The 15,752-nt window shown below is 41.9% G+C and overlaps 1 protein-coding gene across 1 annotated transcript in view; it reads right to left on the reverse strand.

The window, feature by feature from the left end:
• ITGA1 (integrin subunit alpha 1) overlaps window positions 1–15,752 on the reverse strand; it is a 142,555-nt gene that overhangs the window by 70,220 nt on the left and 56,583 nt on the right. Inside the window, exons 3-6 of the mRNA XM_084801684.1 lie at window positions 6,516–6,628; window positions 3,497–3,585; window positions 3,268–3,379; window positions 1,398–1,525 (exon numbers count right to left, since the gene is read on the reverse strand). Of these exons, the coding sequence (XP_084657810.1) occupies window positions 1,398–1,525; window positions 3,268–3,379; window positions 3,497–3,585; window positions 6,516–6,628 (442 nt within the window). The remainder of the gene's footprint in view (window positions 1–1,397; window positions 1,526–3,267; window positions 3,380–3,496; window positions 3,586–6,515; window positions 6,629–15,752) is intronic.

Below are 15,752 nucleotides of genomic sequence, written 5' to 3' on the forward strand. Positions count from 1 at the left end.
TCAACCTTGGAGCAAAATAATAGTTTACTTACAAAGTTTTAGTTCTGATTCAAAATATTCTACTACCATCTCCTTGGTAAATTATATGTTTACAATATAATACATGTTGGAGACATGAAAGAGATTAAGCCTCCACACATGTTCAGAGACCTTTGTACCCATGTATAAATTATGCCCTAATTTTAACATAGGCATGACAAATATTGGAACTATAAGGCAGCTCTTTCGGTGCCTCAGAAATTTCCCCCAAAGTCACCCCGGGAAAGGGAGGCAAGAAGAGTCCTGAGGTGTCCTCTGCTCTAACCTCTACCCACTGGTGCCACAGCCTTTTACATTCTGAGCCCAGCACTGAGTCCAACCTTCTAAGCCCTGAGCTCACCCTGACAATTTATTTGCCTGTTATCCATCATGCCTGTTACGTATTTTAAGATATCCGAATATGAATATAGTTAACAAACACTGAATTAATTCATTACAAACTCAGCATTGGAAGTGGAAGAGGCCTGTGAGCAGTTTGTCTCCTTTCCAGGCAATAAAGACAGTGAGGACAGTAGCCCTACCCCAGCAAACAGCAACTGTTTTGCTTTCTGTGGCTAGAGCCAGGTGCACTTCCTTGTAGTTGGTGTGTGTGTTGGGGGTGTGTGTGTGGTGTGTGTGTGTGTGTGTGTGTGTGTGTGTGTGTGTGTGTGTGTGTGTGTGACTAGTACATAAAAGAGAGTGAGGAGGACCCAGCGGTCAGTTGGTGACTTCCTTCACTTGACATGAGACTGCAGTGATCTTCTGAGATTTCATTGCATTTCTCCAAGCTTCAAAACCTTGCTCTGATCTCACCAAAGGTCACTGTTTGGTAAGTGAGGGCTAAACTGTCACTGTACAGAGATCCACGGGGGGCACTTTGCACCCTCAGTAGAGCTTTCACAGTTTCTGCTTCGTAAATACTATCTAAAATAATGGCCCTTGCATTGTAAGTAAAAATAGGGATAAAATTCACCCTTCTTTAGTTTATTTTCAGAATATCTTGTTTTGTTAAAAACCTGAACATTTTTGTCTTTTTAAAAAATAATAACACTTTTTCTTTTCTTCTCTTTTCTTTTCTTTTCTTTTCTTTTCTTTTCTTCTCAAAACGGTCTACTGTGTCACTCTGGCTGGCCTAAACCTTGCAATGAAGACCAAGCTGGCCTTGAACTCACAGATAGAAGCCAACCTCTATCTCCCAAGTGCTGTGATTGAAGAAAAGGCTATGCCAACACACCCAGGCCTAATCACTTTATTCTAATTAACACATAAATAAAAACAGCATACTTCTAGTTTAAGGGAGCTACTCAAACACTTGCCCAGTCAAAAAACTATGCATTTTAAGCTTTAGAAAACAGCAGTGGCAAGGCGGAGTGACATACCTGTGTCTGCTTAGGGCCAATGTCCATCCTTTTGAGCAGGTCGTTTAAAAAGGCTGTGACACTTTCCCAGGGGTAGATGCTGTTGGAGCCATCCAGGACGATGACCACGTCCAGCTGAGTGCTGCACTCTGCGACACAAGGAAGTGGTGTGAGATTTGAAGTCTGCCTTATTAGGGGTAGGTGAAGAACTTTCCTGGTAGAAAGAAACCCATCTTAAGAGAATCACTGATGTTCTACTAAGCGTACCCGCTGTTTTTATATTATTTTAGGGAAACTTAAGCCTAAGTGAAGTAGGAAATGCTGTACTTGGTTGTAATCAGTTTGTGCCACAGAACCTCCCCTCCATGTCTCCCCCCCCCTTTCCTCCCTCTTTCCCTCTCCCTCTGAAACATGGTTTCTCTGTGCAATCCTGGCTGTCCTGGAACTTTCTCTGTAGATCAGGCTAGCCTTGAACTTAGAGATCCACCTGTCTCTGCTTCCCAAGTGATGGGATTAAAGGTGTGCACCACCCTGCCGGGCCTTCTACTTTATTTTTATGAACATCTGGGAATTTTCTCATGATAGGTTTGATACTGTTTTTATTCTGTACATCTCAAAAGAAAAATGTTATTCTCCTTAAAGAGAAGCATCACCCTGGAAATACAACGAACATGGCAGCATTAGCTATGAAGTTTAAACATAAATCCCAAGATTATTTGCACTAATATCAATTCCAAACACAGGAGCAAAGTTTGGTTATGAACTCGGAAAGCAAATGTTTGCCTAAGTTGGTGGAGCTGGTACATGACAAGTTAGAGAAGCCTTCTGGTGTGCCCTTGTGCACACATGCACCTCCCATGGGTGTGCCCTTGTGCTCACATGCACCTCCCATGGGTGTGCCCTTATGTACACATGCACCTCCCATGGGTGTGCCCTTGTGCACACATGCATCTCCCATGGGTGTGCCCTTGTATACACATGTGCCTCCCATAGGTGTGCCCTTGTGCACACATGCACCTCCCATGGGTGTGCCCTTATGTACACATGCACCTCCCATGGGTGTGCCCTTGTATACACATGCACCTCCCATGGATGTGCCCTTGTGCACACATGCATCTCCCATGGGTGTACCCTTGTGTACACATGCATCTCCCATAGATGTGCCCTTGTGTACACATGCACCTCCCATGGGTGTGCCCTTGGGTATACATGCATCTCCCATGGGTGTGCCCTTGGGTATACATGCATCTCCTATGGGTGTGCCCTTGGGTATACATGCACCTCCCATGGGTGTGCCCTTGTGTACACATGCATCTCCCATGGGTGTGCCCTTGGGTATACATGCATCTCCCATGGGTGTGCCCTTGGGTATACATGCATCTCCCATGGGTGTGCCCTTGTGTACACATGCACCTCCCATGGGTGTGCCCTTGGGTATACATGCATCTCCCATGGATGTGCCCTTGTGTACACATGCACCTCCCATGGGTGTGCCCTTGGGTATACATGCATCTCCCATGGGTGTGCCCTTGTGTACACATGCATCTCCCATAGATGTGCCCTTGTGTACACATGCATCTCCTATGGGTGTGCCCTTGGGTATACATGCACCTCCCATGGGTGTGCCCTTGTGTACACATGCATCTCCCATAGATGTGCCCTTGTGTACACATGCATCTCCCATGGGTGTGCCCTTGTGTACACATGCATCTCCTATGGGTGTGCCCTTGGGTATACATGCACCTCCCATGGGTGTGCCCTTGGGTATACATGCATCTCCCATGGGTGTGCCCTTGGGTATACATGCATCTCCCATGGGTGTGCCCTTGGGTATACATGCATCTCCCTTGTTGCTTATGTTTTCAAACATGCAAGAACATAAAAGGTATACCTTGTACAGGAGCAAAGGAGTTGACAACTTGAAAAGTAGGGCTGACATCAGAACAGATCCCAGTTGTGTAATGCAAATGTCCACATCTATAGGCATACAGGGGCCCACAGGCCTTTAAAAAAAATAGAAGATGAACACCTTTAAGACTGAACGTCATAGAACAGGTTTCAAGGGCACCAGAGACCACATGCCCATTTTTATGAACTACGTTTACTCTTTTCTTTCTCACCAGAAATCCTCCATTGGGGTTGGTGACTAAAGTTGATCCAAACGTCATGTTTTCTTTTATTTCTGTGACATTGGGAATCGACGTGTTGACTACAAAATAGAACAAGAGTCCATGAGTGTGAAAATATGTTTTGTAATAATGAAATTAAGTGTCTTCCTCATTAAAACATTCTATTTGCTTTGCTCATCTCATGGCACATTCCTGTTCTGGTTCAATTGAGTAGGCTTCCCGGTACCGGCGAATATAATGAACAAGTTAAGGCTGGAGAGCTGGCTGGCTTCCTGGAGAGTCGGTCTGTATCACTGCTTCAAACAGTTTAGCTGGACTTTGGAAGAATTGCAGAATTAGCAGGGCAGATGAGAGTGTGGGGTTGGTTTTCACACACTTTTTTTTTTGCTAATTAAAACAAATGTAATATTTAGTTTCATAAAAGCATAGAAATAATTTGTGCCCTTTCTTATAAACAACCAACGACAGATTTTTAACTTCTGGAAGGAAAACTAAATATGTACAGAGCAGAGAAGTCAAATGAAAGCGGCTTTATTGTGACTTCCCAAATCACAGGGACATCACGAGAGCTGCAAGGAAAGCTGGATCAAGAGAGCAGAAGGGTCCAGGAAGTTTGGATACAGAGAAGACTGGGAAACTTTAGATGTCCCACATAGGAATGTCGGGTCCCACAGCGTTCCAACCTGACAAAACTGGCAAGAAGCACCACTCAGTCATTCACGTTAGAAAAGGACAGACTCAGCGAGAAAAGTGAGAACTCTTAAGCTCAGCTCAGCGTGGAGCGCATGCATATTTGAAAGTGTCACACCTTGCGTTCAAGAAAGACTCTCAGCACTGTTGGTGTTTGTGCATATTCTCACCCACGGACTAAACAGCCAACCTGGAAACAGATTCCTGGACGGCCAGTCTCATGTCCTGACTTGAGAACTGGGTTTGGTTCAAAGATTTGGTCTGCCTTGCTTTGAAAGCCTCTTTTCTCTCTTTCTAATATATATATATATATAAATAAAATAGTTTTTTTCATACAATATAATCTGATTGTGGTTTCACCCGACCCAGACCCACCCTGCCTCCCCTCCCATCCGAGTCCACACCTTCTCTTTTTCTCTTAGAATGATAATAAAATTAAGTAAGAAAAGATAAAACAAAAACAAACAAATCAAAATAGGACCAAAAAAAACAGAAGGAAAAGAGCCAAAGAAAAAGCACAAGAAACACATATAGGTGCAGACACACGCACACACAGAAAGAGAGAGAGAGAGAGAGAGAGAGAGAGAGAGAGAGAGAGAGAGAGAGAGAGAAATTGATAAAAACATAAAATGAGAAAAATTACATATGCAAGGTACCTGCAATATATATATATATATTTTTGGTTTGTTGGTTGATTGGTTGGTTAGTTGGTTTTTTTTGGCACTGACAAAACATTATGAGTCAAAGGACCTTCAAAAATGAAAGCGTCTTGACCTGGGCTACTATGAACAGTCTTATTGAATGGCCTGGGTTTGAGACTTTAAAATGAAGTTGCCCAGGATCAGCATGGCTGGACAATTAGAGGCTATTGAAAATGGTTCCTGATGTTCTTGATGCAGTTAAAATCTCTAGGCTAGTGTGAAAACTACTCTAGCTCCCAGGAGTGGAGGGTTAGTACCTATCAAGAGAATTACTTGGCAAATAACAGCTATAAATCCTGGTGAAGGGGGAAAGATGCATAAACAACCACGTGAAGGCATCGGGAAGTGGCCTCAAACAGGCAGATGCTACAGAGACTCCGTACATAGGCAGAAGAGGCTGACAACGGGTGCCTTGGTTTTGTGTTTTACTTTTGGTTTTATTTTTCTTTTCTCTTTAAAGAAACACCCTAGTAGGTTATAAAACTCAAACAGAAGTTTTCTAGGCTTACTGTCTTGATGAAAATGATGGTAGAAGTGTAGGGTCAGTGACAGCATCTACAAAGGCGAGGAGTATCTTGGAAAAGCGACCATAAAAGGACATTTATAATATATGTTTATGTAACCCGTCTACATTTCTGGGCAGCCTGAAGAGGCAATGTGAAGAACAGAGTCCACACAGCCTAGTGGAAATAAAAAGAACCACACAGAACTGTAACAACGTCTAACTGAGAATCTGGAAATTGTGCTCTGCCAAATATATTGCCTGCTAATATATATTTAAAAATACTAAGACCATTTGGAGGAACGAAGTAGACTAAGATTTCTATACTTATCATTAGAAGTCCAGTTGTGTGCCAAAAAATATGAATAACTAAGAAGCTATATAACCCCCAATGTCGAGGAAAGGTAACAAACAGAATGAGGTGTTTAGACATCCTTGGTGCTGCAATTGTCACGCAGGGTCATTCAAATATCTATGATAGCTGTGCTCATGAACACGGAGGAAAATATAAACAGTGAAGACAGAAATTAAAAATGGGAAGGAGGAGAACTTTAAAAATGCGGCATCTGCAGTGAACTTGTAGGGCTATAGGTCATTTCATCACTTTTAATGTTATATGAATACTGAAAAGAATTCTAAATCCTCTCTAACCTTAGAAGCAATTTTCTAGTCATACTACAATGAAAGTGGGATTTCTATCACAACATATCTATTTTGATATAACTATGTCTCATGTTTTTTAAAAAACTGTTAATAAATTGAATTACTGTAATTTCTCCCATTCAGTTTCCTTTATAGACTTGGGTACTAAGTTGCATTTGTGTGAGGAGTGTGATAGATATGTGTGTTTGACAAGCCACTTGTTTTCAAAGGATCCTGAACAACAGAAAGAGGCAAAGTTACAAATATAATAAGTTATCCGAAGTCCATGGTTGCTTCACGTGAGTTACTGGAATAAATTAAGAGCCGAGGGAGCCACAATGTCATTCTAGGTGAATTCCAGATATTAGCTGTAGAATGATCATTTATTACTTTTAATATCTTCTTGGATCCCTTGAAAGTTGTTTTCAGTGAGAACATGGGTATGAGTTTGGATGGACCATTTGATTTTACACACCTGGTAAATCCAACTTCACGCAAGGCATCGCTCTCTCTCTGCCAACTGGGCACTTGTAGACATCTCCGGTTCTTGCTTTGGGCTGGCCAACTAAAGGAGAGCCAATAAGCACCCTGGAGGTCGAAAAACAGCAATTACAAACCTTAAACGTAAGAAGGCACTTAAAAATTATTTGATGGTGAATTCTAAGTAGACAGCTGTTCCCATAGACCTCACTAGATGGTGACTTTGTTGGCAATTTAATGCAATCTAAAATAAGCCGGGTACCACCCTCAAGTTCCAGATTGCCAGTGTTGCTATAAATCTCAGCAGTCAGGATGGCTGTAATTAAGAAGACAAAAAATAACTTCCAGAAAGGGTGGAGGGAAAAAAATGAGATCCGCATAGACTGCGTTGAGTGCAGCCACTATAAATCAATAAAGGTCCCCAGTAAAGATAAATGGTGAGGCCAGAGAGGTGGCTCTGTGTTGAAGAGCACTGCCTGCTCTTGCAGAGGACCTGGGTGTGATTTCTAGCACTCGCACAGTGGCTCACAAGCATCTGTAACTTTAATTCCAGTGGATCCGATGCCCTCTTCTGGCCTCGGGACCAGTACATACACATGGTATACAGACACACCCACAGGTAAAGCACGCGTACACACAAAATTATAATAAATAAGTATATTTAAAAAGTAAAAAGTACACATTAAAGAGTAAATAAAAAGGTCATTATGATCTGATCCGGCTACACCACAGTACTTGAAGAGCTTTAAGGCAGCATGCAACAGAGATGCTTATATATTCATATTTATTGCTACACTATTTATAATAGCCAAGATATGGCACTGGCCTTGATGTTCATCAGCAAATAGAGTAAAGACATACAGTGTGTGTGTGCACACAACACACACACACACAGAGACACATATACACAGATACACACATATATACACACATACAGAGATACATATACACACATACATATATACATGTATATACATGTGTAAACAGGCCATAATGAATCATTATTTCTTATATAATGAAATAATTTCAATAATTAAGAAGATGCATAAGAGATGCCATCGATTTTGCTTTCTTGTTTTATTTATCCCTACCATATTTATCACAACTAAGTCTGCTACTGTGTTGCTGTATGAAACACACAAGGGTAAGTGACTTTTTCCCCAGGAGAAACTGCCAATTTCAGAGAAAGCAGGAAACGTGAACATGAGATCATCTTGGGACTTAATATGAGGAGGTCTTAGTTTATAAGCACTTGGGAAACCAGAATAGTTGTGAGATTCAGGATGAAACCACGTGTCTTTTTAGACAGCGTGACGAAATGCTCCCTCACTAATGAATAAAGTAGAGCTTTGCTTCGGCTCCGCCCTGCAGGGGGCAGCATTCGGACCTGTGCTCTTCACTAACAGTCTCCCAGAACATCTTCAGGAAAGGCCATTTCAGTCTGCATGATTACAGTGGATCCCTAACTGATGATGTGTTGATGGCCAAACAGCCATATTTGACCACTAGGACTCTATTACATACTGTAAAACTCTGAACTTCAAGATTGCCTGAGTTCAGAGAAGATACACACACACACACACACACACACACACACACACACACACACACACACACACAAAATTGAAGTATTTTAAGACCATATCTGTATATAGTGGGGAATAGAAATGTGTCTCAATATCCCAGAATAATAAATATAGGTTAGCTAAAGTTTAACAGGAACTTATGTAAATAACTTCACCAAACTGCGCATTTCTGTCTATATTAGCACAGGATGTGGGAAGCCTTATTTAATGGGAGTTCATGTGAAAAAGTCGTGGAGGATTTTGTTGACAGCACAAAAGCATGAGCCAACTGCATTTTTTGGTGCCAAAAATGCTAATGTGACCTTAGGCTGGATGGCTGAAAATAGATGCTCTGGTCAAAGAAAGTGATAGTCCCTCTGTGCTCTGCCCTGGTCGCGTCTGGAATCATCACATTAAGGGGGACATAGGCACAATGGAATGCATTTAGGAGACAATCAAGAGCCAGGCCATTTTGTCAAGGAATAGATGCTCAAGAGAAAACTGGGACATTTAGCAAGGAGGAAAACGCCCGAAGAAGGACCAAGAGAGGTCACAGAAGGGAACAAATGGCTCAAGCAAACACTTAAACAATTTTAAATACTTGAAAACGTGTCATGCTGACAAATGACAGGATTTGTTTTCTATAAGTTCTTCATAAAGACTTGTAAGAACATAAATAAAGTTGTAAAAATTATGAATACCAAGGCATTAAACAGAGTTCCTTAAACATACAGTATAATGCATTGGATGAAAATTTTCTGATGTATACAAAGAACCATAAGACTATTTCAGTCCTTTAGTATATAATTCTTACTTCTAGAATGCCATCATTAAACGTGTTCTAAAATCAAGAAGAAAGCTTGATACATGAAGGCAATGCTAAGGGGAAATTAGGGAATAAGGGTGGCAGTGAGTGTGATTGATTATCACAGGGGCACTCTGTAAAACCTTGTGTTCCATACAAACCTGACGTTAATGAATATATATGCCAGGGTGAAAATTTATCTGTGACCGAATTCAAAGAGAAACCCTAGCTAATTTAAGTTTAAAAAAAAATCTGGTCTAATTTAAAGGAGATGAAACCAAATTATTACACTCATTATAGTAGCCCCAATAGCATCTAGCATTTGTTGACTTAATAGCATGCGCCAGACACTGTCCTAAGTGCCTTCCATATATTAGATAATTAAATTCTCTCTGTAAGAGATAGCATGAGCTATAGTGATCAGCTTTGCGAATTCAAGCTGTGGCTTTGGAGTTTACTAGCTGTCTGATTTAAGAAAAGTCAGTTACCCGGTTTGTGTCTTAATTTTTTTCATGGACAAAATGAAAGCATACCTCTATCACACATGTTCACCACAAAAGCTAACATAGTTAAGATGTGCAAAAGGTTTAAGAAAGCATTGAGCTCATGTTTTGGGCTACCTCAATGTTAGTTCTTCTTATTGATGGCTCTTTATTTCAGATTAATAAACAACTAAGATCTGTATAACACACTGATTTAAAAGATAGTGTGTCAAAGCTCCATGCAGTGTATCAAGGAAATTTAAAATTAGCTTCCTTAGTAGAATTTTGTTTTATGCAATAAGATTACATAAATTTTTTTTTCTGGTTAAAACAGTTTAGAGAAATTACTACTCTCTTATTGAAACTATTCAGCATGAGGCCAGATAAGTTAATGCTTATTTTAAAATGGGACTGCAGAGATGACCCAGTGGTTAGGAGCACTTGCTGTCCTTGCAGAAGGCTAGAGCTCAGTGCCTCGCACCCACGTCTCCTGGCTCTCAACTGCCAAACCTCAAGCTCTTGGAAATCCCACACCCTCTTGTGTCCTCTGTAGGGCCCTGTACACACATGTGTGCACATGCACACACAGTGGCATGCATCCATACATATAAATAGCGAAAAGAAGAGTCCTAGCTAAGCATGGGGTGCACATCCTGGAGCTGGGATGTATCAGTAGGATGAACAGGAGATCACAGGATCAAGCCTTTTCCAGTTCCACAGTGAGTTCGAAGCCTCCTTGAGCTATTTGGGACCAGACTGGAAATAACAACAACAACAAACACACACACACACACACACACACACACACACACAAAACAAACCAAAACAATATAAAACTATGTGTCAGACATTTAAGCCTGGCCATGAGAGGAGAAAGAAAAGAGATTAAAGTGCAATATTTCAGGTGTCTTAAAACTGAAGCGTGAGGCCAGCTGCACATCTCACAACAGCGGATGAGTCTGAGCTTGGTACAAATCCAGCAAAGTCTTAGGGAGAAAGCACCACGCTGTTGCTAAGTGCATGGAGTGCAGTGCAGCTGGGCAGGAGCTGAGGCTGCAGAACTAGGTGAGGTCCAAATCATGAGTGTTGTTATGATCCACATTAAAAAACTTTCGTAAGCTCAGACTTATATTTATGTATGTGTGTGTGTGTGTGTGTGTACATGCATGAGTATGTATGTATGTATGTATGTATGTATGTACGTACGTATTCATCCACCCATTCGTTTTTTGTCAGGATCTTACCAGGTGGCCCAGGCTAGCCTCCAATGCGTGCTCATCCTGCCCCCACATCCCAAGTGCTGGCCTAGAGGTACGCGTCACCACACATGACTTCCATTTACAGGTGAGTGTCACGTGGAATGGATTTGCCTACACTGTTGTGGGCAAATTGAAGGGAAGCAAAGTTGGGGGTGAATAAGGCAAAAGTTCGGATGAGATCTAGATTGAGGAAACAGAGGGGAAAGAGGAACTGATCCTATAAGTAGGCAGTCAGGCTATAAGCCGCTTCGTGCGGGCTCCTCCCAAAGGAGAAGTAAGACAAAAAGGTTCAGAGAGAGTCCGTGAAGATGTTTCTAAGCCTCATAAGAATGAGGATAGAAGAAGAAGAAAAAAATAGAGGGGATGGCGAAAGTCACACTGGGTATAGAAATAAAGACGTAAGTAATGGGTTACTTCCATGGGAAGCTGTGATCAGCCTTGCTGGAGAACGTCTTAGAAATCGGTTAGGGGATAAGATCTTTTTAGATCAAGATAAAGAAGTTTACTCATTAGAGTAGATATAGGATAGATATTGAATTTCATTCAGAAATTTAGACCCAACAAGACAGGAAAGACGTTTACTTCAAGCTGGACAAATGCAAGTAGCCAAATGTATGAATGTAACATTTATAGAACCCATGATTGCCACATGGTTCTCCCTGCTGTATGTAGTTTGTTTTGTACATGTGTAATAAAATAAATGTATTTATAAAAAAAAAGAAGAAGAAAAGGAAAGAAATTGCATGAAGCACATTGTGAGTCTGGCTGCAGCCTATGAATAAGCATCACCTCCTGGAAAGAGTACAGAGTGAGATAAGGCTGAAACCTGGCAACGGGTGTGAAAGAAGGAGAAAATGAGGTAGGAGGGACCAGTGATAGAGAGGGAGATGCAGGTCCAGGCTGTCACAGAAACCCGAGAAGGGGAGAGGCCCAGAGTGGCAGAGACAATGGAAGCTATGCGCTGGCATGTGGCCCCTTGTCCTCAGGAGGGCAGAGGGGGCTGCTTCACAGAACACATGTCTTACATTACCAAAAAGCAACACACGCTATCTTTAAGACCTTTACAAAACAGCCCTCAAGCTCAATGGGCGCAAACAGGTTATTTTCTTGAGGCAAGGAAGTTCAGAGCTCCATCACAAAGAAAAGCACACTTGCAACCATCTGCTTCCCGAGTGCCAGGATTAAAGGCGTGCGCCACCACGCCCGGCTGCCTTCCTCATTTTCAACACAGGCTTGTTCCCTTCTGCACTGCCTAGGTAGTCAGGGACTCTATTGCCTTCCCTGCAACATCAGCTTTTCTGCATTCTCTCTCACAATCGTTAAACCTAAGGAGATGGACTCTATACTGCATTTCATTTGCTTTGCTGAAAAGATAAGTCCAAATTTATTAGCATAACTTCATCTCCTTGATTTTTAGCCAAGCTACCTGAAATAAAATGGCTGCAATTCAGCTTCCATCCTCACCTGACAGTCTGGACCCTTTTCCTTCTCTGATGTCTGCGACACCATGGGTTTATGGACACTGTCCACATGGCACAATGACTGGTGTGAGTCAAGGCATCCTGCACCATCTGGATTTGGTTGAGGCGCCAAAACACTAAAGTTAAACGAATGAACCCAAGGAACAGGAAAATACTATAACGCTCAGAATCTTGAGGAATTATAAAATCAATGATTTTTGTTCTTGTTTTGTTTTATTTGTTTATCGAGACAGGGTTTTCTCCGTGTTGTAGCCCTGGCTGTCCCGGAACTCCCTCTGTAGCACAGGCTAGCCTCGAACTCAGAGGTCCACCTGCTTCTACCTCCTGATTGTGGGATTAAAGGTGTGTGCCGATACTGCCAGGCTTACAATCAATGATCCTTTAAGTCAGTAAGTGCTGGGGTGATGGGTTATGCAGCAACAATAGGTGGAAGCCGGAAAGACATTTCCAGTTCCTCTGGCTCTTGAGATCTTGCTGCGGCCTTTCGCTGCTTCCTGAGCCTTGAGCTGTAGGTATATCTGTTGGGACTGCGCTCCAGAACTTGGCCTGTTGAGAAGTTGCAGTTTTCTGTAATGGTCTCTGTTGCAAAGTGAAGTTTCCTCAACACAGGAGAATGACATCTGTGTGAGTAAGAGCCCCAAGGAACAGGAAGTTTGCTGTGACGTTGTGTCTCCTAGTGGTGTCAGAAGCTACAGCCATGAAGTCTCACCAACGTGGCTGCTTAAACATGAGCCGAACAGGGAAAATAGCAGGAGGCATGCTACCGTGGAAAGGGCAGGCTTATGAGGCTCAACCCCACACAAAGAATTACAGATGATTAGGGAATGCTGAAAGCGCGTAAAATAGTCTTCCCCAGAGACAAGCACACCAAATGATTATCAAATACCAAACAGCCCTGGGAAGGAAAAACATTTATACATACATACGTATATGTATGTGTTTTTTCAATATAGATACACATTAATATGTGTTAATATATTAATATATATTACGTAATATTTTATGGACTGAATAGGTCGTATTTACATATCTTCACGTGATCAAAGGAAGAGAGACTCCAGGCATAGTGGTGCATGCCTTTCCCAGCCCTCATGAGGCAGATTTGGGCAGCTCTCTGTGAGTTCGAGCCCAGCCTGACATACAAAGTGAGTTCCAGGACAACCAGAGCTACATAGTAAGATCTTGTCTAGAAAAAAAAATTTTTTTAATATGAAATAGAGGATATGAGTTTGAAAGAAAGCAATGCGAGGGTTGATATATAGGAAGGACAAGAGGGAGAAAAAGGAAGGGGGAATAATGCAATTGTATTAATCTCAAAAAAATAAAAATATAATAAAAAACAGGAAGAATATGTAAGGTTGGGCCTTATATCTTCTCTCTCTCTCCCCCTCCCTCTCCCTCTCTCTCTCTCTCTCTCTCTCTCTCTCTCTCTCTCTCTCTAAGTAGCTAATGTAATTTAGCAATAATCAGGGAGAGGCAGTAGAGTAGTGGACTGGTAGAGTGACTTAAAGTGACAGAACCCACCCAGGTATAGCTGATCAGGCACATTTCCGAGCACATTTCTACAGCAGATGGGCAATACAATTCCAGACTCCAGTCTCAAGACACCAGCATTTCAATGGCACAGATACAGTGCATCTAGGGGAACCGACTAGTTGGGAAACATTCTATTAGCTCGAGAAACCTAGCATAAGGAGTGAAAAATGGAGATTTGAGAAGCTTCTTATTAACAAATAAATCGTGAGTGACAAAACAGGGAACTGGAGATTGTGGACAGCCCAGCGAATAAAGACTGAAAGGTCAGGTGATGGGAGGGCAGAGTGGCCACCACACAGCAGGATGAAGCTTCCGGTACACACTGGAACCAGGGGCTAGGACAATGTTTGGCCTCTAGCATAGTCTGGAGCATCCAGCAAATAGAAAGAACTGGAATCTGAGTCAAGGCTTACTATTGAATTCTGGGGGTGGGGGTGTGGGAGGATGAAGACCAAGCTGTGTGAGTACAGGAAGTGGTAGAACCCAGTGGCAGAAGATCAAGACAGGAAGTTTGGGGGTGTCAGCCAGTGGGGGAGACTGCACCAGCAGGATATAACACATGAAATGACTGTTCAGTCTGCTGGGGGGCTGTTCCCCCTGGCAGCTAGCACGCTCTTCTTAAGTCACACGTATCTTAACCACCCTAAGGTTAAGAAAGCCTCATTTCCCCGCCCCCCCAAGCTGCATAAAAATAACAAGGTCTAAGAAAAGTATGACCAGAGAGGTCCTGGAATTCCACAATCCCGTTATGGTTTTTTGTTTGTTTGTTTGTTTGTTTGTTGTTTTGTTGTGTTTTTTTGGTCTCATAGAACTGACCGCATTCTGTCATAAGGCACGACTTACCTCTTTTTAACATTTATCATCTGTTTCATGCCTCCCTCAAAGTACATCAGCTCCCCAACACCAGCAATTTTTGTTCACTTTATATCCTTAGTGCAGGTGACAATTTTATGTATAAAAAAGGGAAATTTATAAATATATTTTTAACTCAAATGAATATGTCGAAGAAGTGGAATCTGATTTTGTACTTTATGAAAAATTGAGATTCTTGGGTCATGAAATCTTTTTTTTTTTTTTGTCCTGTTTTCCATTTTAGACAGCATTTTGCTTCTAGAATGTTCATTCAGGACTTTGGGTCACAGAAGGCACTTCATCAACTCAAGGTCCTAGAGAACTTCTTAGAAGGAGAAAACTGGCTGAGTGCCTGGGGTGTTGCTGCACATCCTGGACTTGTCACACGCTCACTATGAAAACCCTGTGACCACTCACTCCACATCTCAGTTTCCTGTCAGTAAGATGACGATCACAGCGATATCTTTCCTGGGGTCAGTGTGATCGCCTGAGTCACAATGCCTCACGACCTGTGCTCTTGAATCAAGTTGGCTTGTCACACTTTCCTTTGTACTAATTTATTATTATTTTTTTGTCTTTGTCTTTGATGTAAGACACCTTCTCATTTTGAAGCCCTGGCTATCCTGGGCCTCGCTATGTAGACCAGGCTAGCCTACCACAGAGAGCATCAGGCCTCTGACTCCCAGAGTGCCGGGATTAAGGGAGTGCACCATCATGCCCTGCCTAAATGTTGGTTTTTATATACAACATTGTGAAATGCCTTGCTGTTAAGTGAAGAGAGGAAAAGGTTTCGGATGCCATTACTGGTCTCTACAGAAACACCTAATGAATGCAAGAGTCATTAAAGCTAGAAAAACAATTCTCCATGTAAAGGTTCCAGCTATAATAAAACCTTAGTGAGCTGAGAAAAAAAAATGTGCTATTCATATTAGCTGTTTTGTTATTGTGACCATGAGGATATTTATTTGAAGAGTGGGTGATCTCTGATGTCATTCCACAGGAAAAATTCATGGGGAGGGTTTTTCCATATTTACGTTATCCCATAACACCCTTTTAAATCTACCTCTTTATTGGTGTTGAATAGAGCCAACCAAAGTCACTCTCAAACTGTCATAAGCCCCTGTCAGCCAGGTTTCTTTTTTTCTCTCTCTTTCATGAATGGAGTAACTGTTTAGTGACCTCAAAAAAGTGAAACTTGTACAGTGACCTTATTATTTCTGATCTTCATTTTAAAAAAAAAAAAGGAAAAAGA

The sequence above is a fragment of the Acomys minous genome (assembly GCF_964271855.1).
Source record: "Acomys minous genome assembly, chromosome: 11".
NCBI lineage: Eukaryota > Metazoa > Chordata > Mammalia > Rodentia > Muridae > Acomys > Acomys minous.